Source organism: Staurois parvus, unplaced genomic scaffold (assembly GCF_062004578.1).
Source record: "Staurois parvus isolate SC_StPar_1 unplaced genomic scaffold, SC_StPar_1.0 ptg000154l, whole genome shotgun sequence".
Taxonomy (NCBI): domain Eukaryota; kingdom Metazoa; phylum Chordata; class Amphibia; order Anura; family Ranidae; genus Staurois; species Staurois parvus.
Window position 1 is genome coordinate 17669153 of NW_028317950.1, and position 25985 is coordinate 17695137.

At 45.1% G+C, this 25985-nt stretch overlaps 2 protein-coding genes across 3 annotated transcripts in view; one reads left to right on the forward strand and one right to left on the reverse strand.

Moving 5' to 3' along the window:
* Positions 1–16924, reverse strand: part of NDOR1 (NADPH dependent diflavin oxidoreductase 1) — a 32735-nt gene extending 15811 nt beyond the window's left edge. The window contains exons 1-8 of the mRNA XM_089675130.1: positions 16842–16924; positions 12948–13082; positions 9483–9560; positions 5494–5591; positions 4519–4617; positions 3822–3923; positions 663–866; positions 195–316 (exon numbers count right to left, since the gene is read on the reverse strand). Coding sequence (XP_089531256.1) covers positions 195–316; positions 663–866; positions 3822–3923; positions 4519–4617; positions 5494–5591; positions 9483–9560; positions 12948–13082; positions 16842–16862 — 859 coding nt within the window. The 5' untranslated portion in view covers positions 16863–16924. The remainder of the gene's footprint in view (positions 1–194; positions 317–662; positions 867–3821; positions 3924–4518; positions 4618–5493; positions 5592–9482; positions 9561–12947; positions 13083–16841) is intronic.
* On the forward strand, positions 16907–22766 carry TMEM203 (transmembrane protein 203). 2 transcript variants are annotated; one of them, XM_089675131.1, is made up of 2 exons: positions 16907–17001; positions 22192–22766. In XM_089675131.1, exon 2 carries the CDS (start codon positions 22270–22272, stop codon positions 22678–22680), a length of 411 nt encoding a protein of 136 aa, XP_089531257.1. In that variant the 5' UTR covers positions 16907–17001; positions 22192–22269; the 3' UTR covers positions 22681–22766. The 2 variants fall into 2 exon arrangements, with proteins under 2 accessions (XP_089531257.1, XP_089531258.1); XM_089675132.1 differs by having other exon boundaries at positions 16957–17019.
* Positions 22767–25985: the final 3219 nt, after the last annotated feature.

Sequence of the window (25985 nt, forward strand, 5' to 3'; positions counted from 1 at the left end):
AGTGGTGCTTATCTAGTGTCTAGAATAAAAATTATACATGTGCTCCTTCTTACATAGACTCCCCAAGAAGCCACTGCAGACACATCCATCTTGGAGGTAGACCCAGAATACACTGGCGGATAAGTGTTCATAGACTGTAAAATTGTTCATTTTTTCCTAGGCTGCCCTGTTTCAATCACAAGGTCAGTGCTTACCTGAATTTTGGGGCTCCAGAAGAAACAGTCTCTTTGGATCAAGCTGAAGAAGAGTACAGAATTTCTCCACATCCTGCAAGGAATTCTGTGGCTGGATCATCACCACATCCCCAGGAGAAAACCTGCAGGCAGCAAGATCATTATGTGCCAATTAGACATTTATTATTTGTAGTAGAATGCATGTAACATGCTCTTCTTCAGCATGTCACAATCAAACAGGGAAAAAAGTTCCTTATAATGTTAAATCCATGCTGCCACCTAGCACAATGCAGCAGAAGTGTAGAGTTAAACCATGCGTGTTTGCTATCAGTATCTTTACCACAGGAGGTAAAAACTATTTTGCAGTAGTTAGTTATATTAGCAACTGTCTCTTTTACCACAACATCCTAATGACTGCTCAAGGCACTTAGACATGAAATGACAGTTGCAGCCTAATTAACCATGATTGGTCAGTTTAGCATAACTTACTGAATGCCAGACCCGCTAATATCAAACTCAATTAGCCTCACATCCTGGAAGTGATCAGCTGCAGTTACTTGCTGGTTGGACACCAATGAAGCTTGGAATGGGTGTAATTCTGTTGGAATCTCATGAGCATCAACTTTCTCTACAATACCATCCTCCGTTACTACTTCTTGGTCCAAAAAACGGAGAATAAACTTTGGAGGTAACCTGCAAAGCAAGAATATTTTAAACTCTTGGCTGAATATTTGTCAGGATTCTAAATGCAGTATATGCTACTCGTGACCTTATAGCTGTTTAGTTTTTTTGTTGCTGTATTCCCCTGACTAGAAAAAAAGATACACAATACAAAATACAACATTGTCCTGGAATTCAGCTCCAATTGCCATAAAACTATTAAACCTACTTCTAACTTACAGTTCAATTACAAAACAACAGAGAACAGCTACAAAAAATGCTTTGTGCAAGAAATTGCCTCCTGATTGTTAGCAGTGATGATATCCTGTATAGAGCCAGCTGGTGTCAGTATAGAACCATCGAGCATCTTGACGTCAAAGCCCCTTTCGAGCTTTGACCTCAGGATGCTCGATGGTTCTATACTGACACCAGCTGGCTCTACACAGGATATCATCACTGCTAACATTCAGGAGGCAATTTCTTGCACAAAGCACTTTTTGTACATTGATCGTGTGAGTGTACTACTTTATATTAATAAATGAGTGTTTAAGGATAAATCACTATGATCTGGGTATTCTCTTAACATACCCACCACTGGAGAAGAGCCATTAGATGAGCAAAAGGGATCCCATTCAGCAGGATACCATCCCATCCACATTTGGCCCAATTAAAGGGACACAGGCTGTAAATGACCTCACTTAACGGTTTGGTCATATATTTGAGGTGAGAGCACAACCGGTGGGGGTGCACGAGTTTTGAAGTGAATTTTGACACTGGAGGTGAATTAAGAAGCACAGTTTTTCTGTATTTTAAAGATAACTCGAGAATTGTGAAGAATTGTATATGGACATTTTTTGATATTCACAGTGGATTTTTGTAAAATTGCACTATATAAAATTTGCACATATTCATGTATTTATAATTTATTGGCAATAGTGGACGTTGCACAATTTGGTAATTTGGTATTTATGTAATTAGGCACATTTGTATGAGTATGTGCTAGGTGCAGGCGATAAAATACGGTAATTTATATTTTGGTTTGGCACTAAGCATATGTTATAGCAGCTCACAAGTCTTAGATATACAGGCATACCTTGGTTTACGTATTTAATTCGTTCTGCGGGACTTTTCGTATAGCAGAAAATTTGTAAACCGAAATGCCGTTTCCCATAGGAATGCATTGAAAACCAATTAATCTGTTCCAGAGGTCAGGAAAAAGTAAACGCTACTAAAATACCGCATGAGTTATTTTATCAAGTCATGTGGTATTTTAGTAGTGACAACCATGTGTTACTGTTTCAGCTGTCAGTGGGGTTCCCCACTGACAGCTGAATGTAAAAGAATTGCTGGCAATTAAAAAAAATAAATAAATAAACGGCGTGGGGTCCCCCCCCTCCCATTCATACCAAGTCCTTCAGGTCTGGTATGGATTTTGAGGGGAACTCCCATGCCAAAATTTAAAAAAAAATGGTGTGGGGGTCCCCCCCAAAATCCATACCAGACCCTTATCCGAGAATGCAGTCCAGCAAGTCAGGAAAGGGGAAGGACGAGCAAGCACCCCCCCCCCCTCCTTAACCATACCAGGCCACAGGCCCTCAACATGGGGGGGTGCTTTGGGGAAGGGGGGCTCCCTCCTCCAAAGCACCTTGTCCCCATGTTGATGGGGACGAGGGCCTCTTCCCCACAAGCCTGACCAATGGTTGTGGGGGTCTGCGAGTGGGGGGCTTATTGAAATCTGGAAGGGGGCCCCCAGATCCTGCCCCCCCCTCCATGTGAATGAGTATGGGGTACATGGTACCGCTACTCATTCACAAAAAAACAAAAAGTGTAGTGTGAAAAAAGACAGGACACGGTCTTTGACAGTCCCTTAATAAAAGAAAAACCTAAAACAATGTCCCCGGCAGTAGATCCAACGTCAATCATGATGTCCGCTGCAAACCCGAAAAAAGAATTTTAAAAAAAGGCTCTGCTTCCGACGATAGCCCCCGACCATCTGCCTGCTCCGGTGGTTTGACAGTTCTTAAATATATATGGGGTGGGGCCACCCAGGGACATCAATTGAGTGACCCCACCCCATGTGACATCCCCCTTTCCTGAACTGCCAGGCTGGATGCTCAGATAAGGGTCTGGTATGGATTTTGAGGGGAACCCCCACACCATTTGTTTTTTGAATTTAGGTGTGGGACTTCCCCTCAAAATCCATACCAGACCCGAATGGCTTGGTATGGATGGGAGGGGGGATCCCACACCGTTTTTTAATTTATTACGGTGTTGGTTATTAAATGTAATTACCACTTTATTTTCCTTCACTATAGTTCAGAGATTCAGCTGTCACTTCCCCCCAGCTAAAAGAAAGAAAGTTCCCTTTTAGTTTATTTCCCCAGTTAAAAGAAACAATGTTTCCTTTTAGTTTCTTAACTCTGGGGAAAGTGACAGCCAATTCTGTGAGCAATAGTGAAGAAAAAAAAAGCCGGCAATTGCATTTAAAAATCGTCACCGACATACACTTCGTATTGCGAAAAAAATACGTAAAAAATTCATAAACCAAGGCATTATTTTCAATGGTTTTCAGTTTGTAAACCGAAAATTACGTTAACCGAGGCGTTTTTAAACCGAGGTACACCTGTAATTTTATCTTCTGGTCTTAGCTCAGAACACATTTATTCAGCTTAGATATACTATTCATATTTTACTATGCAATTAAATAAGTGGTGATAAAGAGTACTGTATTTGATATTAATGCAATGGCTGACAGCAGATATCTGCACAGGACATTTTTAGGTTACCACAATAATAATAATAATACTATCTTCAGTATTGAATTATCTTAGGAACAATGAGCTTATTTGTGCAGGAAAAAGACAAACGTCATCATCAAGGCAAAACAAAATCTGCCCCTGAATACAACAGAATCCTGAATGAAGAACTGCTTGCCTATCCAAATCATACTCCACAACAACAGAAATTCCCCTGCCTGAGGGAACTGACCTGATATCCTCACTGATTATGCTGATACCAGGAGGTAAGGGATACAGAGAGAGGACCTTATTCCATAGATTTTTCAGCCATGGATCCACTGCAGCATCTGGACTATTTAAGAAAGCAAACACATAATGTCAAGTCATAATATTCACACTGATTAAGGACATCAAGTGTCAGTGTGCCTGGGGCCCCAGATGACAGTGTGCAATTGTTCTGGAACCCCCATGTGTCAGTGTTTCATTGCTCTGGGATCCCAAACATCAGTATGTCTTGACCCCCCAAATGTAAGTGTGTTCATAGTCCTGAAACCCGCAAGTGTCATTTTTCTGAGATCTCCAAGGGCTAGTGAGTTATTGTTCTGGGACACCCAAGGGTCAGAGTGCCTTTGTTCTGGGACCCCCAAGCATCAGTGTTTCATTGTACTGCAGTCAAGTGTCAATGTGTCATCCTTCTGTGACCTTCAAGTATCTCAGACAGCAAACGTGTTTCATCATTCTGGGATTTCAACTATAATTGTATTATTAGCTTTGATTCATTCAATTCTAATAGAAGAGACCCTAAACCTTAAGGAATGCTGTAATGGTCTTGATTAGTATTTTGCACTGCTTAAGGACTTTTGTTCTGGAACTCCAAAGTAAGTATGCGATTGTTCCATCCCCACTGGACAGATCACTGAATATACAACCCACTGTCTGATAATTACCCCAGATCGTGCTGATCATCTCCTAGAGCAGGTGACAGAATTGGGTTGGCACCCAGTTGGAGAAGCCGCTTGTGTAGTTTCTTGGCAATAAAGTTGAACCTGATATAATATGAATTAGTAGAAATATTAGATTCTGAGAAAAGACAAGCAATGCCGACATCAGATACTTTACTAGTTTCCACAGTACTCAGTTCACATTTATGTGGATTGGGTGCAGTTTGCAACGCATCCAATCCGCATGACATTTGAAATAACATGGTGCCTGTTCAAATATGTTCAGTGCACTGGCGGTGCGGAATCAGTGCGGTTTGAAATAGAGTCATGTATAATTTCTGAGCAGTGCCATCAGGTTCAGGAGCAGATTACAAGCTACTGACTTCTATGGCAAATGGATTTGAAGATATTTAAAATGCATGAAAAAGCACTGCTCTCCTTTTTCCTTTCAAGCAACATCACTGTATAGGAGGAGGCAGAGCTATAAGACTACAACATCCTGGCATCTTTTAGGTCAATCTTTTTTTGAGAGAAATGAACGTGGGTGGTGCCAGGGAATTGATAGAACAGCGGAGAATACTCCTGTCACTGCTTTTTTTTCTGCTACATGGACCCCAGAGCCCAGCAGTTTGGTTTTGATGTCAATTAATGCACAAGGGCATGAAGGAACAAAAGCAAATTCACTAGACAGTGTTTGCTATGATGTCATTTTCCAACTTTTATCACAAACTTCCCGTTCTGGTTCTAAAATGGGTCAATCCTGGGACCAGTATTACAGCTGTTAGCAGACTGAAAGGAAACACCAATCTTCGGGCAAGAGTAAATATACTAAGAGAGTGTTATTGGATAGGAAAAAACAATACATTATGAAGAAATATGTAAAAATAATTAAAATATATGTCAACTATGATGGCCCTTACACTTCACAGCTAAGCTGTCTTTATGTACCAGGAGTGCAGCTCTTAATTGCACTAAACTTACTTTGGATAGGAAGAATCTCCAAGACCCAGAACAGCATAATCCATCCGACACAGGGAATTCTGAGGAAGGTTTCTGCGGAAAATAAACCTCCAGAAGTTCTGGAATGACATGGATGAGAAGATACAATGAAACACTTGGGGAGATTTACGAAAAATGCTTCACTCAGAATCTGGTGCACCTGTGCATGGTAGCCAATCAGCTTCTAACCTCAGTGTGTTCAATTAAGCTTTGGCAATAAAACCTGGAAGCCGATTGGTTTCTATATAGAAGTGTACCTCATTTTGCACTCTCCAGCTTTAGTAAATAAACCCCACTGAGTGGAATGCATTAGATCAGCACTGACAGGATAGTAAATTATTAGACTCCATAATGATTCCAAGTGTGTTTTCATTTTAACCGCCTCCCGCCCACCATATAGTGATATGACGGACGCAAGGTGATTCTCTCGTTCTGGGAGGACGTCATATGACGTCCTCCCATTCTCACCACGCATGCGCGGCTCTGGGAGCATGCAGCGTGGCGATCGACGGTGCGCTGTGTCCCTTGGACACAGCGGATCACCGATCTACGGAAAGAGCCGAAGATGTTGGCTCGGTCATGTAATCAGCTGTGTCCAATCACAGCTGATCACATGTAAACAGGGAAATGCCGTTTATCGGCATTTCTCTCCTCTCGAGCTGTCACGCTGACAGCTTGTGAGGAGTGGCGAGACGGTAATCGGTTTTCCACGGAGGGGACATCTACACTGATCATCAGGGCACTGATGATCAGTGTGCCCTGATGATCAGTGTAGCCCCAGCAGTGCCACCTGTCAATGTCCATCAGTGCCTTGTATCAGTGCCTCGTGCCAGTGCCCATCAGTGCCACATCAATGCCACATATCAGCGCCTACCAGTGCACATCAAGCCACATATCAATGCCCATTTGAGCTGCCTTTCAGTGTCACTTATCAGTGTCTGTCAGTGCCACCTATCAATGCCAATCAGTGCCACCTATCAGTGCTGCCAATCGGTGCCACCTATCAGTGCCAGTCAGTGCCGCCTATCGGTGCTGCCTATCAGTGCCAGTCAGTGCCGCCTATCAGTGCCAGTCAGTGCCGCCTATCAGTGCCAGTCAGTGCTACCTATCAGTGCCAGTCTGTGCCGCCTATCAGTGCCGCCTATCAGTGCCATGTATCAGTGCTGCTTTTCAGTGCCCATCAGTGATGCCTGTCAATGCCCATCAGTGCCACCTACCAGTGCCTTCTCATCAGTGCCACCTATCAGTGTACATCAGTGCAGCCTATCAGTGCCCATCACTGCAGCCTCATTAGCGCATATCAGTGAAGGAGAAAAATCACTTATTTACAAAATTTTATAACAAAAATTAAGCAAAAACTTTTTTTTCAAAATTTTTAGTGGTTTTTGGTCTAAGAAAAAATAAAAATCCCAGAGATGATTAAATACCACCAAAATAAAGCTCTATCTGTCACAACAAAATGATAAAAATTTCAGATGGGTACATTGTTGTATGACCGCGCAATTGTCATTCAAAGTGCGACAGTGCTGAAAGCTGGAAATTGGCCTGGGCAGGAAGGGGGTATAAGTGCCCTGTAGGCTTGCGGTTAAACACTGCATCTGAAATGGTTGCATAGCATCAACTAAATTAGGTGATTTTACTAGCGTAATAAAGATTCCTCACTGTGCATAGTGAATAAGGAAAAGTGGGTTTTCCAATCACATGCATTAAAAAATATATATTTTTTTCCCTTGCACAAGATTGCTTCTTGTGAAAACCATTCAAAGGAAACACATCTTCATGGTATTTACTAGGGGAAAATGTACCTTGCTAAGTGAAGTTTCTTCTTCAAAGTATTCTCACTGTAATTTTAGAAGAAATATTTTTTTCTGAAAGCAAAACCATGTGATTTTTAGGTTATTCAATGGCACTAACATGTTTAAAATTTGCATGCTTGCTCTGCGTCTCACAGACTGGCAGGATTTATCCTGGACAAAATATACCATGGCCCAATGTTCAGCTCTGTGAGGAGACAGAGGCACAAACACAAGTTACACAGCAGTTGGTTTACTAAACAAAAAGAGGCTATTTACTTTGAATTCACTCTGACTATTCAATGCATGAGGGCAATTAAATGAACAGGGTTTTTGTTAGAACATGATTGATTGCAGTGAACACAACTTCACCATATTTATTAAGCTCAGTTATTGTTTATTTATCTAAGTAAACAGCCTTTATTGCTTTATTGCACATTTTAATGCAGAGCATCAGGGAACAGCTAGACACTATTTACTTGTCAAAATATATGTGATCCAAGCACCCCTACCAGGCAACAAAGTCCTGTCCTGGACCTCCCTGTACACTTCAATGAAATTAGACAACACAAACGAATCCAGGACAAGCCCCAGATGGTGACTGGACAAGGAGGAACAGAAGAACACTTATGAGGCCAACCCTTCGCTCTCACCTCCTGTGATCCTGTTCCTAGTGTTAGCCCAACATCACTGTGCAAAACCACAGAGTACTGTGCAGGAATATGCAGGAGGCAAATATTAGGACATATTCAGGTGTTAGTTTTGCTTAACCATTAGCCGCCCGGCCTATAGCCGTTTGGCGGCCGCAAAAATGCATTAGCTTTCCGGGGTGTACGCCATTTGGCGTCCTCCCACACATGCGCAGTTCGCACGGTTGCAGAGCCGCGCAGCGGCACAATCTGTCACCGGCCGTGTACCTCGGACACTGCCGATGACAGATCTGAGTACCGACCCCTGTTGCTGGTCCCATGTGACCTGCTGTGACCAATCACAGCAGGTCACATGACAGTTGTATACAATGGATAGCTTCATTCATGCCATCCATTGTATACTAGTGTCCAGCTGTGAATGGTCACAGCAGGTCACATGCACATGTCATGTGATTAGCTGTGGCCAAATCACAGCTAAGCACTAAAAAAAACCTGAATGAATCGATGTCATTCAGGTAAATGCTTGCTTATAGCAAAGTAATTCTTTGCTATAAGCAAATTGTGTAAAAAAAAAAAATACTGATCACTTCCCCAAAGTAGTACAATGTTACTATGGTAACATTGTACTACTTTGGTCATAGTAAAATATGAAAAACAAATCTTAAAATTTTTTTAAAAAAAATGTAATAAAAAATTAAAAATAATAAAAAAACTAAAACAAATTAAAAAAAATATATATATATATTTTTTTTTTTCATACTGTCACCAGTCAGTGTCCCTGTTCACCGCCATGCCAGTTATATGATGATGCTGTACTGCACTGGTGACAGTATGTAAAAAAAAAAATAGTAAAAATAATTTCCGAAAAATTATGACAAAAAAAATACAACTTCAAAAAACTCGCCATTTCTCCTATGAAGTACGTCGGACTGTCTACTTTACAAAAAGGGGTCATTTGGGGGATATCTGTACTGTTCTGACATTCTTGGACCTCAAGAAATTAGATTGGCTGTCAGTACTTCAGGATTGATCAATATTCAGATATATACCATAGTTTGTGAGCTCTATAACTTTCCTACAAACTAAATAATACATCCTAATTTGGGTTATTTTCACCAAAGACATGTAGCAGAATACATCTCGGCCTAAATTTATGAAGAACAATTATTTATTTGTAAACGTTTAAAACAGAAACAAAGAAAAATGTAAAAACCCCAGCGGTGATTAAATACCACCAAAAGAAAGCTCTAGTTGTGTGAAGAAAATGATAAAACTTTAGTTTGGGTACAATGTTGTATGACCGCGCAATTGTCATTCAAAGTGTGAGAGCGCTGAAACCTGAAAAATGGCCTGGGCAGGAAGGGGGTAAAATTGCCCGGTACTGATTTGGTTAAAAATAAATATGTTTTATTGAAAGAGTAACTGAACCAAATATTGTGTTGTCATAACTAAAGTTCAGCTTAACAATTTTCAACAACTTCTAATTTACAATTATGTTCTTTTTACAATTTACCAATATGTCACTTACCCTCATATTATCTGGTGGGTCACCTTGTCCCGTTGTTGCACACACAAAGATGACTAGTGTTTCACGAATGAGATTCACCTGCAAAATGGTAATAACTACATAAGTGCAAAAATAATATTGGAAGATACACTATATTGCCAAAAGTATGCCTTTACACACACATGAACTTTACTGGCATCCCAGTCTTAGTCCGTAGGGATCAGTATTGGGATGGCCCACCCTTTGTACCTATAACAGCTTCAACTCTTCTGGGAAGGCTGTCCACAGTCTCCGCTTTAATACATCCCAAAGGAGTTCTGTTAGGTTGAGGTCAGGACTCTGTGCAGGCCAGTCAAGTTCCTCCACCCCAAACTCGCTCATCCATGTCTTTATGGACCTTGCTTTGTGCACTGGTGCGCAGTCATGTTGGAACAGGAAGGGGCCATCCCCAAACTGTTCCCACAAAGTTGGGAGCATGAAATTGTCCAAAATGTTTTGGTATGCTGACGCCTTAAGAGTTCCCTTCACTGGAACTAAGGGGCCAAGCCCAACCCCTGAAAAACAACCCCACACCATAATCCCCCCTCCACCAAACTTTATACTTGGTACAATGCAGTCAGGCAAGTATGGTTCTCCTGGAAACTTCCAAACCCAGACAAGTCCATCGGATTGCCAGAGAAATGTGATTGGTCACTTCAGAGAACACGTCTCCACTGCTCTAGAGTCCAGTGGTGGCATGCTTTACACCACTGCATCTGACACTTTGCATTGCACTTGGTGATGTAAGGCTTGGATGCAGCTGCTCAGCAATGGAAACCCTCACTGCTGTTGTGTTAATCTGAAGGCCACATGAAGTATGGAGGTCTTTAGCTATCGACTCTGCAGACAGCTGGTGACTTCTGCGCACTGTGTGCTTCACCATGCGCTGACCCCGCTCTGTCATTTTACGTGGCCTATCACTTGGTGGCTGAGTTGCTGTTGTTCCCAGTTGCTTCCACTTTGTTATGATACCACTAACAGTTGACTGTGGAATATTTAGTAACAAGGAGATTTCACAGATGGACTTATTGCACAGGTGACAACCTATCACGGTACCACACTGGAATTCACTGAGCTCCTGAGAGCGACCCATTCTTTCACAAATGTTTGTAGAAGCAGTCTGCATGCCTAGGTGCTTGATTTTATACATTTTAAACATAATGGATAAATATATTATAAAAATTATAATGTAATAAATACATTAAATAGCAGGAAAGATAAGATGTTTTAAAAGTGCCCTTTCAAAAATACACACACACTAAGTGGTTAGCATTTCTGCCTAGCAGTACCAGGGTTGTTGGTTCAAATCCCAAACACGGCAAAACCTACCTGGAGTTTGCATGTTCTCCCTGTGCCTGTGTGGGTTTACCCCAGGCACTCTGGCTTCATCCCACACTCCAAGAAATGTTGGTAGGTTATTTAGGTCCTGTCTAAACTGGCCCTAGTATGTGAGTTAAGGACCTTAGATTGTAAGCTCCATGAGGGCAGGGACTGATATGAACATACAATTTTTATGTGAGTGCTAAATAAGTATCTGCAATAAATAGTGATGCCCCGATATATTAGCTGACGAAAATAGGGTTATCAGCATTTGCTGATAGAAAAAAAAAAGGTGCCAATAATGATAAATTACTTCAATGCAAAATTGTGTCCTATTGACTTCAATGCAAAAATGTCCCCTACTGACTTCATTGCAAAATTGTGTCCCATTGACTTCAATGCAAAAATGCCCCCTATTGACATTATTGCAAAAACGATTCTAAGTTTTTTTAATTTTATGTATATTTCATTTTATTTGCTGTCCAATTTGTGTGCGTTACTTTTAATAAAAGTTATTTTATGTTACTGGATTGTATTTTTTAAATTCATATTCATTTAAATTCATGATATTAATTAAAAAGTCAAATAAAACAATTATATAGAAAAAATATATATATTTTTAAAAAACTGTCCATTTGGTTTTCGGCCAAGTGCATCTTGAATTTTCAGTTTTAGTCCAGAATTTTCATTTCGGTGAATTTTTATTGGGGTATATATATTACAATTTACTCATATTACTGTTCAGATGAATTGTAATAGGATGGCACAGATAACTAATTAATTGACCAGCTATAGCCTGTTACATGACTTTTTCACACGTGTGGTGCGGATTGAAGCTCAGGTTTCACAGCTATTGATACAGTAGTTGTTCACAGGTTCATGTCAGGTTCAGGACAGGATTAGCTCAGGATCTTATCTTGTTCACACATATGCGGTTTATTAATGGTTCCCATAGAATTCCATTGACTGTAATCAGAACCTGAACCTGGCCACAATACTCAGAAATCGGACATGACTCTTTTTAAAATCGCACTGCCAGTGAACTGGACATATGTGAACAGACACCATAGGACAAAACACGAATTCTTCTGCGCTCTAGGACCCAGGCAGGTGGCAAATAGATGGAACCAAAACTGGAAAAACAGCGACCACCAGTGCTTCAAAGGTTGTGCAGCTCCAAACAAGGCTGGGGAAGCCCGACCAACACTGCAAAGCGAAATAAAAACGAGAAGCGCACAAACCTTGCGCATTACCTCAGTAAACAGAAGTTTATTAAAAAGAAAGGTACTCACAAACAGCGAATAAAATCAGGCATGTAAGTCCTCACAGGGACTTCAGAGATAGAGGGCCAGCGCGAGTCCCATCGTGGGGGTAAGCACTCAGTTCAACTGACGCGTTTCGAAGGCCAGACCTTCTTCATCAGAGGTCTGGCCTTCGAAACGCGTCAGTTGAACTGAGTGCTTACCCCCACGATGGGACTCGCGCTGGCCCTCTATCTCTGAAGTCCCTGTGAGGACTTACATGCCTGATTTTATTCGCTGTTTGTGAGTACCTTTCTTTTTAATAAACTTCTGTTTACTGAGGTAATGCGCAAGGTTTGTGCGCTTCTCGTTTTTATTTCGCTTTGCAGACACCATAGGAACCAATGTTTTTTCATATGTCGTGCGGATTAGATGCGGTCATCCAATCCACAAATATGTGAACGGCACTGACTGAACTATGTGTTGGAGTAAACCCTAATAACTACAAGGAGAACATTCACAAACTAAACTCCAAGACACAATGCCACCTGCATTATAGACATCATTGTAGAACAGCAAAATGTTTGCTGCAATAAGTTACCAGTGTATCTCACCCTCCACCAGATGTCAGTCACAGCACACAGTCAAAGCACTGATCTATAGTATTGCACATAGAATGTCTTTTTGACTTCCTTGGAGTGTGATGTCAGGGCTAAGATACAGAGTATCATTCTAAAGGATGTGTCTTTGGAAACATTCATATTTCAATCAGCCTGGACATGTTTATATAGTATGCTACCCCACCAAAGATTATCTCAGTACATTTAATTTCTAAGAATAGGTTGCTGTCTTCTCCCCTGTATGATATCTGTATTGGAACACTGACCACGCTGTAGCTATCTAAAGCTTCCACTCTGCAGGCAAAGTGTCTCCGCCGGGCTTCTCTACCAATCCTGTCCGCCATATCCTCCGCTGTCCCTGTCTGACTTCCAAACAGTACCAGGATCTTCCTCTCGGCCATCTGAGATGCCAGAAAAAAAGAAATATAGCATACAGTTATAGAGAACATGGGGGGGTACATCTGCATTGACAGAAACATGTATGTCTGCTTCACACTGTTCTATTGATGTGCCTGACGCATAGTCTCCCTCCTCCTATCCATGTTATCCTACTCCCCCAACTTCCTGTCCTATTCTCCCCAAGTCTCCTTCATCCCCTTCCCATCTCATTATTCTTACTGCCCCCTCTACTCGATCCCATTCTTTCCAAGTCTTAACTCCATCCTCAGTCCCATGCTTCCCCTGGCCCCCTCGTCCTATTCTACTTGTGTCAACCCCCTTCCTCCATATCATTGTTCTCTTGTACCCCCTTCCTATTTTCCTTCTGTACCATACTCCCCCCCCACCCCCCCATACTCTTCATTGTCTACTTTTATTCTCCTCCTATGCTCCCTCCCCCCATTTCATTCTTCCCTTGTCACACAGCTCCCTCTATCTCCCTCCCTACTCTTCTCATTTTTCTACCCTCCCATCTCATTTTCCTCTTGTCCCCCTCATGCCTGTCTAATACTCCCTATGTCCCCTTCTTCTCTTTTTCCCATCCACGTAACTCCTTCTTCTGTCCCATTCCCTCCTCTTCCTCCTCCCCCGTCCCATTCTCTCCTCTTCTCCCTCCACCAGTCCCATTTTCTCCTCTTCTCCCTCCACCAGTCCCATTTTCTCCTCTTCTCCCTCCACCAGTCCCATTCTCTCCTCTTTCCCCTCCCTCTGTTCCAGTTTATCCTCTTCCTCCTCTCCTCTTCCCCCTTCACCAGTCCCATTCTCTCCTCTTCCCCCTCCCCCCATCCCATTCTCTCCTTCTCCTCCTCGACAGCCCCATTCTCTCCTCTTCCCCCTCCCCCCCCTCCCATTCTCTCCTCTCCCCCCATCCCATTCTCTCCTTTTCCTCCTCCAACAGTCCCATTCTCTCCTCTTCCCCATCCCCATTCTCTCCTCTTCCCTCGCCACCCGTCTCATTCTCTCCTCTTCCATCTCCACCAGTCCCATTCTCTCCTCTTCCCCCTCCACAAGTCCCATTCTCTCCTCTTCCCCTTCCACCCATCCCATTCTCTCCTCTTCCCCTTCCACCCGTCCCATTCTCTCCTCTTCCTTCTCCACCAGTCCCATTCTCTCCTCTTCCTTCTCCACCAGTCCCATTCTCTCCTCTTCCCCCTCCAACAGTCCCATTCTCTCCTCTTCCCCCTCCCCCCGTTCCATTCTCTCCTCTTCCCTCTCCACCAGTCCCATTCTCTCCTCTTCCCCCTCCACAGTCCCATTCTCTCCTCTTCCCCCGCCACCCATCTCATTCTCTCCTCTCCCCCAGTCCCATTCTCTCCTCTTCCTCCTCCCCCAGTCCCACTCTCTCCCCTCTCCACCAGTCCCATTCTCTCCTCTTCCTTCTCCACCAGTCCCATTCTCTCCTCTTCCCCCTCCACCAGTCCCATTCTCTCCTCTTCCCCCTCCCCCTGTTCCATTCTCTCCTCTTCCCTCTCCACCAGTCCCATTCTCTCCTCTTCCCCCTCCACAGTCCCATTCTCTCCTCTTCCCCCGCCACCCATCTCATTCTGTCCTCTCCCCCAGTCCCATTCTCTCCTCTTCCTCCTCCACCAGTCCCACTCTCTCCTCTTCCCTCTCCACACGTCCCATTCTCTCCTCTTCCCTCTCCACAAGTCCCATTCTCTCCTCTTCCCCCTCCACAAGTCCCATTCTCTCCTCTTCCCTCGCCACCCATCCCATTCTCTCCTCTTCCCTCTCCACCAGTCCCATTCTCTCCTCTTCCCCCTCCACAAGTCCCACTCTCTCCTCTTCCCTCTCCACCCATCCCATTTTCTCCTCTTCCCTCTCCACCAGTCCCATTCTCTCCTCTTCCCCCTCCACCAGTCCCACTCTCTCCTCTTCCCTCTCCACCTGTCCCATTTTCTCCTCTTCCCTCTCCACCAGTCCCATTCTCTCCTCTTCCCCCTCCACCAGTTCCATTCTCTCCTCTTCCGCCTCCACAAGTCCCACTCTTTCCTTTTCCCTCTCCACCTGTCCCATTTTCTCCTCTTCCCTCTCCACCAGTCCCATTCTCTCCTCTTCCCCCTCCACCAGTCCCATTCTCTCCTCTTCGCCTTCCACCCGTCCCATTCTCTCCTCTTCCCTCTCCACCAGTCCCATTCTCTCCTCTTCCTCCTCACCAGTCCCATTCTCTCCTCTTCCCCCTCCCCCCGTTCCATTCTCTCCTCTTCCCTCTCCACCATTCCCATTCTCTCCTCTTCCCCCTCCACAGTCCCATTCTCTCCTCTTCCCCCTCCACAGTCCCATTCTCTCCTCTTCCCCCGCCACCCATCTCATTCTCTCCTCTCCCCCAGTCCCATTCTCTCCTCTTCCTCCTCCCCCAGTCCCACTCTCTCCTCTTCCCTCTCCACCCGTCCCATTCTCTCCTCTTCCCTCTCCACAAGTCCCATTCTCTCCTCTTCCCCCTCCATAAGTCCCATTCTCTCCTCTTCCCTCGCCACCCGTCCCATTCTCTCCTCTTCCCTCTCCACCAGTCCCATTCTCTCCTCTTCCCCCTCCACAAGTCCCACTCTCTCCTCTTCCCTCTCCACCAGTCCCATTCTCTCCTCTTCCCCCTCCACCAGTCCCACTCTCTCCTCTTCCCTCTCCACCTGTCCCATTTTCTCCTCTTCCCTCTCCACCAGTCCCATTCTCTCCTCTTCCCCCTCCACCAGTTCCATTCTCTCCTCTTCCCCCTCCACAAGTCCCACTCTCTCCTTTTCCCTCCCCACCTGTCCCATTTTCTTCTCTTCCCTCTCCACCAGTCCCATTCTCTCCTCTTCCCCCTCCACCAGTCCCATTCTCTCCTCTTCGCCTTCCACCCGTCCCATTCTCTCCTCTTCCCTCTCCACCAGTCCCATTCTCTCCTCTTCCTCCTCCACCAGTCCCATTCTCTCCTCTTCCCCTTCCACCCGTCCCATTCTCTCCTCTTCCCCTTCCACCCGTCCCATTCTCTCCTCTTTCCCTTCCACCCGTCCCATTCTCTCCTCTTCCAGTCCCACTCTCTCCTCTTCCCCCTCCACCAGTCCCACTCTCTCCTCTTCCAGTCCCACTCTCTTCTCTTCCCCCTCCACTAGTCCCATTTTCTCCTCTTCCCCCTTCTTCTGCCCCATTTTGTCCTTGCCACCCCTACTCCCAATTCTTTCTGTGTACCCCCCCCCCCCCCCCATGCAGATTTGCCAACCGTCAGGAAATTTACAGACAGTTTGTAGAAGTGATTTTTTATGTCTGTAAATATCTGATCGTTTCTCATGCTGCATTGACCTTAGTAAATGTAAACCAGTTAAATGACTTGCTATGGGTCAGTGTTTCCAGACTGTGTTTATACTATGGAAATATGGATGGTCTTAGTTTTCAACGTCATTTTTCAGGTTGCCAGTAAAAAATTGTGCTCTGTCAGTATGTTTTAATAGTATGTTCCATGTTTTAATCATTTTAATAGTATGCTCCATGTTTTTCAGTATGTTCCATGTTTTCATAGTAAGAACTGCCGCAGGTTGTCAACACTGCTCCTATCTTCTCTCCTTGTCCTCCCCTCCCCTCCTTCCCTGTCCAATCTTCTCCATGACCCCCTCACTATTCCCCTTGTACCCTATTTATCATCCCTCAGCTGCTCCCCCACCCTTCATCTCTCCTCACTGCCCCGTTCATTAACCCTTTCCCTCCAGTGTCTCCCTCTGTTCTATCTCCCCATTGTCCGCCCTCACCTGTCCCCCTGAGCCCTCCATGCCGGCACACACTCAGGACACACAGGGTGACACTGGTCCCTCCTCCTCCCCCTGCACAGTCACTGACCCTGGCGCACTGAGATGACGTGTGGGGCCAGTGATGGCGGAAGTGAGAGGAGCGGGGCGGCTCTGGATGTCGGTGAGAATGAACGTTGCGGTGTATGTGGAGCCCCGTACCCGGAGAGCCCTGTGTTCTCCTCCATAGAACAGTTGTTGGGGGCTCTCTGTATTGGTTGGAGCCCCCCCTGTATTGGGGGGACACAGTATGTTAGTGTTGAGGATCTTTCCAGAGCTCCTCTGACTGGTGTACAGGCCCCCCAACACCTACCCCCCCCCCTCCATCCAGGGCCATTTGTGGAATGGAAGCTCATTACTCCCGAGCTCCTTCTTACAGCTGCTATTGGTCTGAATGAAGATTCTCTGCACACTGGATGGCTGGTCAATGGCCTTCAAAATGGTGCTTGCCTTTAACATTCAGTTTTGGAACAAATGAAAGCCACCTGCAGTGTTAGGCCTCGATCACAGAGGGCGTAGTAGAGCGACCACCCAGCTGAGGGCCAGGCTTGTCTGCACAGGACACATGGCTCATTCCAGTCAGGCCGTCCCATTCATGTCAATTGGGATGCAGCAGCTGCATGGACACGGTCTCTGCTCCCAACCTGACAGCCATGTGCGGGTTGTCTCCTCATCCCTTTAAAACTGAACACATATTACTGTATTTTTTGCTCCGTAAGATGCACCTGACCATAAGACGCATCTAGGTTTTAGAGGCGAGAAACAAGAAAAAAAAATATTCTGAACCAATGGACTGCAGACATAGTACAGGAGATGACCAGAGACTGCGGACACAGTACAGGGATGACCAGAGACTGCGGACATAGTACAGGAGATGACCAGAGACTGCGGACACAGTACAGGAGATGACCAGAGACTGCGGACACAGTACAGGAGATGACCAGAGACTGCGGACACAGTACAGGAGATGACCAGAGACTGCGGACACAGTACAGGAGATGACCAGAGACTGCTGACATAGTACAGATGACCAGAGACTGCGGACACAGTACAGGAGATGACCAGAGACTGCGGACATAGTACAGATGACCAGAGACTGCGGACACAGTACAGGAGATGACCAGAGACTGCTGACATAGTACAGATGACCAGAGACTGCGGACACAGTACAGGGGATGACCGGAGACTGCGGACACAGTACAGGAGATGACCGGAGACTGCGGACACAGCACAGGGGATGACCGGAGACTGCGGACACAGTACAGGAGATGACCGGAGACTGCGGACACAGCACAGGAGATGACCGGAGACTGCGGACACAGCACAGGAGATGACCGGAGACTGCGGACACAGCACAGGGGATGACCGGAGACTGCGGACACAGCACAGGGGATGACCGGAGACTGCGGACACAGCACAGGGGATGACCGGAGACTGCGGACACAGCACAGGGGATGACCGGAGACTGCGGACACAGCACAGGGGATGACCGGAGACTGCGGACACAGCACAGGGGATGACCGGAGACTGCGGACACAGCACAGGGGATGACCGGAGACTGCGGACACAGCACAGGGGATGACCGGAGACTGCGGACACAGCACAGGGGATGACCGGAGACTGCGGACACAGCACAGGGGATGACCGGAGACTGCGGACACAGCACAGGGGATGACCGGAGACTGCGGACACAGCACAGGGGATGACCGGAGACTGCGGACACAGCACAGGGGATGACCGGAGACTGCGGACACAGCACAGGGGATGACCGGAGACTGCGGACACAGCACAGGGGATGACCGGAGACTGCGGACACAGTACAGGAGATGACCGGAGACTGCGGACACAGTACAGGGAATGACCAGAGACTGCGGACACAGCACAGGGAATGACCAGAGACTGCGGACACAGTACAGGGAAAATACCAGGGACATAGTACAGATGACCAGAGACTGCGGACTTTTGGGGAGGGAGGGGGAGCGGGTACCTGAATTTGACAGGTACCCGCTCCCACTTTCGGGGAGTTATCCTTCCCTCTTCTTCCCGCGCCAGCTTCTGTGACAGCCGGGTGCCCACTGCGCATGCGCGAGAAGCGCTGCACTTTGTGAATGGCCCGGCGCCTTCTGGGACCTGTCGTGTGCAGTGGGCACCCAGGTATCACAGAAGCCAGCGCGGGAAGACTGTACAGCGCTGGAGCGAAGAACAGGTAAGGCCCTGCAGGAGAGAAGAGCTGAGTGGCCGGCCCGATATTCTGACACGGTGACGGCAGAAATACCGGACCGGCCGCTTTATATTCGCTCCATAAGACGCACTGAAAAAAGTGCGTCTTATGGAGCGAAAAATACGGTAATTACACAGGTTCTGTAGCTGATTACGGTGGTAAATAAACTCACCTAGTGCCTTATCTGCACTATATCAGCCTCAGAATCTATGTAATTAATGTGTTTGGGTTTAAAGGGATGAGGTGGCAACCCTTGTGGGGGTGCGGGTCCCAAACAGACACTGCCCATGGTCAGGGACACCCCTTCCCCCCCAGATGGATGTCAGATTGGGAGCAGCGTCTGTATTCCTGCAACCACTGCATTGTGATTGACATCAATGGGTGTGCGCTGTACTGCTCCCCAAATCTGATTGTCAGTATAACTTTCCTAACTGTTCTAAAATCAATCAGATGTACTTAAAGCGGAGTTCCAGTTGGATTAAAAATAAAAGTCAGCAGCTACAAAATCTGTATCTGCTGACTTTTAAAATACAGCCACTTACCTGTCCCTCGTTCCAGCGGTGTCCTCACCACAGCTGTCTTCTCTCCCGGGAGCCGGCATCTTCAGTGTGGGCACCCCGCTGTGACAGCTTGCAGCTTCACAGCTGGGTGCCCACTGCGCATGCGCGAGTTGCACTACACCTAGTGAACAGTCCCTTGACAGGTCCCAGAAGACTATTGGGAGGAGGGAGGACACCTTCCGCTTCTGTTCGTCTTGGGCGATCACACCAGAAGTGGGAGTAGGTATCTGTCAAATTCAGGTACCTGCTCCCCAAAGGTGCCAATCCTTAATGGGGAGTGTCTTAAAGCGGAACTTCCCCTTTTGGGCGGAGCTCCACTTTAAATTGATCATTTTTGCACAAAAATCTACAAGTGTATGCCCAGCTGTAGTTCATGATGACTTTCCTATTTTAAAAAAAATGTACAGATCACCAACCTAAAAACCACAAATGTACTTTTGACATTTGTTTGCAGGAAATAGTTTTTAGTGATGTCTCAGGAATCTGTGTTATTTACACCGTAAACAGCTCCGATTTCTGCTTTCCTTGGTAGATGTCTCCAGAAACTTCTCCTTTATCCCTGCTGATCATAATGTGAGCATAAAAGTGATATTAAAAGTAGAATTAAAAAAAAATTACAAGCATGTCATACTTTCCTGCTCTGTGCAGTGGTATTGCAAAGAGCAGCCCCGATCCTCCTCTTCTCGAGTCAGCATTCTTGGCTCCTCCTCTTCTATGAGTGCCCCCATAACAAAACGCTTTCTCTGAGGACACTCGTGTGCTCGCTCCCGAGCCCCAATGTGTGTCCATAAAACACACAGAACGGGGCTTGGCTCTGCCCCTGCTCCCACCTTGCTGGCTGTGAGTGAGAGCTGCAGGAAACAATGTCTTCTGCTGCTGTCTCTCAGCCAGTAATAAGGCAGAGACCCAGGAGAGCAGCCACTCTCATGCACATTGCTGGATCGTGATTGGGCTCGGGTAAGTATTAGGGGGGACTGCGGGGGAAGCTGCATACTAAATATTTTTTTCTCTAACTGCATAGAATGCATGAAGGTAAAAAAACCTTTAATCTTTGTGAATTGACTTTTACATAAAATAAACCATGAACATTATAATTAAAAAAAACCCATTGATTCAACAAAGTTCGACCATAAAACCAACAATAAATTTAATACTTAAAGGTAACTCTAAATTTAGGACCGTTACACCCTTATTTAGGATGTTATTTGTAACACGGTGCCTAGCAGAGTAGACAGACTTGTAGTTGTCACTGGACTACAAGTGCTGTGATCACCATATTCATAGCCCATTGATACTTCCTCCAGCTCTCTAACTGAACTGTACAGAGGAACAGACAGAGAGGAAGAGTCTGCAGGAGCCTGACATTACACCTACGATCGCAATGCTTTGCAAGCTGATTTTTTTCTACAAAAGGTGGACTTAGCCTTTAAAGCCGAACTGCAACTTTGGGTCAGGGAAGGCAAGAATTAAAACTACCATCAAGTTTTAATTTTTTTCTGTTACACTGATGAGAGAAGGTTTGGAGATCAATAAAAATAAATCAGTAATCAATGTCAGGTTGTTGCTTTTGGTCAAAAGTGGGGATTCTTTATTTATGCAGAATTCCAGGCTTAAAGAAGAATTCAAAGTATGGATATTTTATACATAGTTACATAAGTCCAGCTTGGACCACTATAACTATGCATATGCTATACCTGGCTGATCCCCATTGAAATCACTGAAGTAGATACTGCTACTCCATTGATCACCACTTGTTTTCTGGTCCCGTGCCAAAGAGTTGGCCTTCTGCTTACTGAGCACAGGATACCAACCACTTGGAAAGGGCACCATTCAGGGAATGCTCTGCATTTTCTGACTGATTGCAAAGCATTCTTTGATTGGACGAGGTGGAGAAGCAGGGCAGTGACATCACACTCTCCACCTCATCTAATCAGAGAATACTTTGCATTCATTGAGAAAATACAAAGCATTCTTTGAATGGTGCCCATGACAAGCAGTTGACCTCTTGTGTTCAGTAAGTTCTGCTGCAGAGTGCGGGACCCAGAAGCAAGTGGAGATCACTGGAGTAGCAATGTCTACTTCAGTAATTTCCAGCTTCCCAAGGCTTCAGTCATGTACATACAGTAGTAGTCATGTCATGTACATACATACAGTAGTTACAATGGGCCAAGCTGGACCAATGTAACTATGTATAAAATATCCATACCTGGAGTTATTTTTTAATACAGGGTTGAAACAAAAGATTTAAAACTCTGTCCAACCCATTTTGTGATTCAGATATTACACACAGGTAGGTGACACTCTACTGTTATGGTTTGTCTTTTCAGCTTGCTTTGTCACCACTACCTACCTGCTCATTACACAATCATATTACCTCTTATCAGCTAGCAGAAAGCATTCCTTTGGCAAGGAAAATAGTGAGCATATATGTGTTTGACCTCAAAACATTGGGAATGCCTCTCCAAAGTTGCACCACTTTGTATTTGTATGTTATATTAGCCAAGATGCTCACACTAAGTTTTTATCTACTTAGGCTCACCACTGAACTGAATCAGACTGGTACTGTATTCCAATGCTGAAGTCAGAGTGGCCATTTTCCTGATCCAGCGCCATGCTGTTCTCTTTGCGGGAGCTGGTCCAATGGCTGGGGTTCGCCCAGTTTGAGATCTTCATCCACATCTTGGCCTTGCTGATATTCACCGTCCTGCTGGCCATCAAAGTAGATGGGCTCGTCCCCAGCCTAGGGTGGTGGAATGTCTTTATTCCTTTTTTCGCCGCCGATGGACTGAGCACCTACTTCACCGCCATTGTCACCGTGCGGCTGTTCCAAGAAGGAGAGAAGCGCCAGGCTGTGCTGCGCCTCTTCTGGATCCTCACCATTCTCAGCCTCAAGTTCGTCTTTGAAATGCTGCTATGCCAGAAGCTGGTGGAACAGGCCAAGGAACTGTGGTTTGGACTCATCATGTCTCCCATCTTCATACTTCTCCAGCTGCTCATGATCCGAGCTTGTAGGGTCAACTAAATGAGCAAAACACGGTTGTATTATAATGTTTCCCCTCTCAAGTATCTTTTCCTGTATGTTTATTTATTAAAACTTTAACCATAGGATCACCATGAATATGTTTTTTTTCTGTTGTTCACTTAAAATGTATTAAATGTGAATAAAAGTTCCCTATAGGACTGAATGGAGATTGTGGTGCAAAGGAGGGAATCTTTAGAATAGGCAGTATATAATACAGAGGGGGCCACACTGCAAGATCTTGACAGGCCAGAGACAGCTGAGTATATGTTTTGGGATGGGTGGGTGGGCATCCCAACAAGTGTAACATGTACTTCAAATCTGAATTCCAGGCAGACACTAAAAAAACCAAATCTTCAAAATCAATATTAATTATTTATTGGAAACATTCCATGTATTTTACAATTAACAATGTAAACAGTATAAATCTCTGAACTTGATTTGATTTCAGCTTTCTGTATTACTTTGGACAGTAGGTGTACTAGGAGAGAGCAGAGATTGTCTTGCTGCTCCTTCACTGTCCGGGTCACAGGCTGGGGGCAGGGAGGTGACCAAGCTTTGATGCTTTACTGCAATAGTGAAAAATCGGATCTTCAGTCTCGCAGTGATGGACAGAAATATAAATCGTTTGGCATTTAAATATGTGTATATCAACTGTGTGCGAAAAGATTGCTTCCTATGTATCCCATTCACACTGCAATGCAGCCTAGAGCTGTGCTGTAGACATGCTGCATTTTATCGCAGGGCACCGTGCTGAATCGCATGGCACTGTATAGCAGCCATCCAGCTGCCATACATTGCCATGAATGAAGTGTATGTTTTGTACACTTCAGATAAAGTTTTGGTTTTTTTTTAAAAAAAAAGGAGCCATGTGAATTTTATAGCGCTGTCCATGCAATGAACTGAATCCTGCACCACACCTCCCTCTACCACAGCCAGGAATGGACAGCTGCCAGAGTGGTAAAGTGCTCCAGCAGTGCTTCATTGCTATGTGAACCTGGCTTAACCACTTGCCCTCCTGAGGATTTACCCCCCTTCATGACCAGGCCATTTTGTGCGTTACAGCACTGCGTTACTTTAGCTGACAATTGCGTGGTCATGCAACGCTGCACCCAAATGAAAATTACGTCCTTTTTTTCCCCACAAATTGAGCTTTCTTTCAGTGGTATGGATGATGGGATTTTTTTTTCTACTAGTAATGACGGCGATCAGCGACTTTTAGCGGGACTACGGCGGAGATTCTGACACTGGAGAGGAACTAACTTGGTGTCACTGACACCCCAGTGACACCAATACAGTGATCGGTGCTAAAAAAAAAGCAATGACACTGGGCAGAAAGGAGTTAATGTGAGGGACGATCAAAGGGTTAACTGTGTGCTGGGAGTGTTTTACTAGGGGGAGGGGCGGTTGTGTTCTTTACTGTAAGCACACTGATCGGGATGGCTGTACTGTGCACAGCCATCCCGAGTCGTGTGTTCGAGCTGACAGGGAGGAAGACTGTTTGCAAACAAAACAATCTTCCTCCTCATCGGAGATGCTCGGTAATCACCAGGCGCCGGTGGATAATTACCAAGCTTGACATCCGCGGCTACGAATGGCGGCGCAGGTGGGGTGCGCGCACGGATCGTGTGCACCCCCTACCCGGAAATGCAGAATGACGCATATATACCTGATCCTGTGCACAGGTGCCGCCCTGTAGCAGTATATCTGCTATAGGGCAGTGCTTAAGCGATTAAGGAATTCCTGGCTGTCCCCAGGGTCACCAAAGCTAGTCTCTTTATTGGAAGATTTCCTCTCTGTTCCCTTTCTGGTGACAAGCAAAAATGTGGGATTTTCCTTCACTTTCGCACTCAGTGATAACAGTAAACAGAACAAATAGAGTGAGTGAATCTCCCGGGGACACAGATAGCAATAAAAACTGACAAGCATTCTAATCCCTCCACTCCATTCAGCTTTAGTTACAGGTGCATCTCAATAAATTAGAATATCATCAAAAAGTTCATTTATTTCAGTAATTCTATTCAAAAAGTGAAACTCATATATAAATTCATTACACACAGAGTGATATATTTCAAGTCTTTCTTTCTTATAATATCGATGATTATGGCTTACAGCTAGTGAAAACCTAAAGTTCAGTAACTCAGAAAATTAATACAGAAATGTTGGCTAACTGAAAAGTATGTCCATGTACATGTATAGTATGCACTCAATACTTGGTCGGGCTCCTTTTGCACGAATTACTGAACCATGCGTGGCATGGAGGTGATCAGCCTGTAGCTCTTCTGCATTGTTGAGTCTGGTGTCTCACATCTTCCTCTTGATGATACCCCACAGATTCTCTATGGTGTTTAGGTCAAGCGAGTTTGCTGGCCAATCAAGTACAGTGATCCCATGATCATTAAACCAGGTATTGGTACTTTTAAAAGTGGACAGGTGCCAAGCCATGCTGGAAAATGAAATCAGCATTTCCATAAAGCTGGTTAGCAGAGGGAAACATGAGGTTCTCTAGAATTTCCTGGTAGAGGGCTGCACTGTCTTTGGACGTAATAAAGCACAGTGGACCAACACCAGCAGATGACATGGCTCCCCAAATCATCACTGACTATGGAAACTTCACACTGGACCTCATGCAACTTGGATTCTGTGCCTCTCCACTCTTCCTCCAGACTCTGGGACCATGATTTCTGAATGAAATGCAACATTTACTTTCATCCAAAAAGAGGACTTTGGACCACTGAGCATCAGTCCAGTCCTTTTTCTCCTTAGCCCAGGTAAGATGCTTCTGACGTTTCTGGTTCAGGAGTGGCTTGACAAAAGGAATGTGACGATTGTAGACCATGTCCTGGATATGTCTGTGTGTGTTGGTTCTTGAAGCATTGACACCAGCCGTAGTCCACTCCTTGTAAATCTCCCTCAAATCCTTGAATGGCCTTTGCTTCACAATCCTCTCCACTGCAGTTATCTTGTTGCTTGTGCACCTTTTCCTACCACACTTTTTCCTTTCACTCAACTTCCCATTAATATGCTTGGATATAGCACTCTGTGAACAGCCAGCTTCTTCAGCAATGACCTTTTGTGACAGCCTCCTTGTGGAGCATGTCAATGACTGTCTTTTGGACCACTGTTCAGTATTTTTTGAGATACTGAATTTTGGGTTTTCACTAGCTGTAAGCTATAATCATCAAAATTAAAAGAAAGAAATGCTTAAAATATATCACTCTGGTATAAAGAATCTATAGAATATATGAGTTTCACTTTTTGAGTTGAACTACTGAAATAAATAAAATTTTTGATGATATTCTAATTTA

Coding starts and splice junctions, on each gene's coding strand:
- TMEM203 (XM_089675131.1), top strand. CDS start 22,270: ATGCTGTTCTCTTTGCGGGAGCTGGTCCAATGGCTGGGGTTCGCCCAG.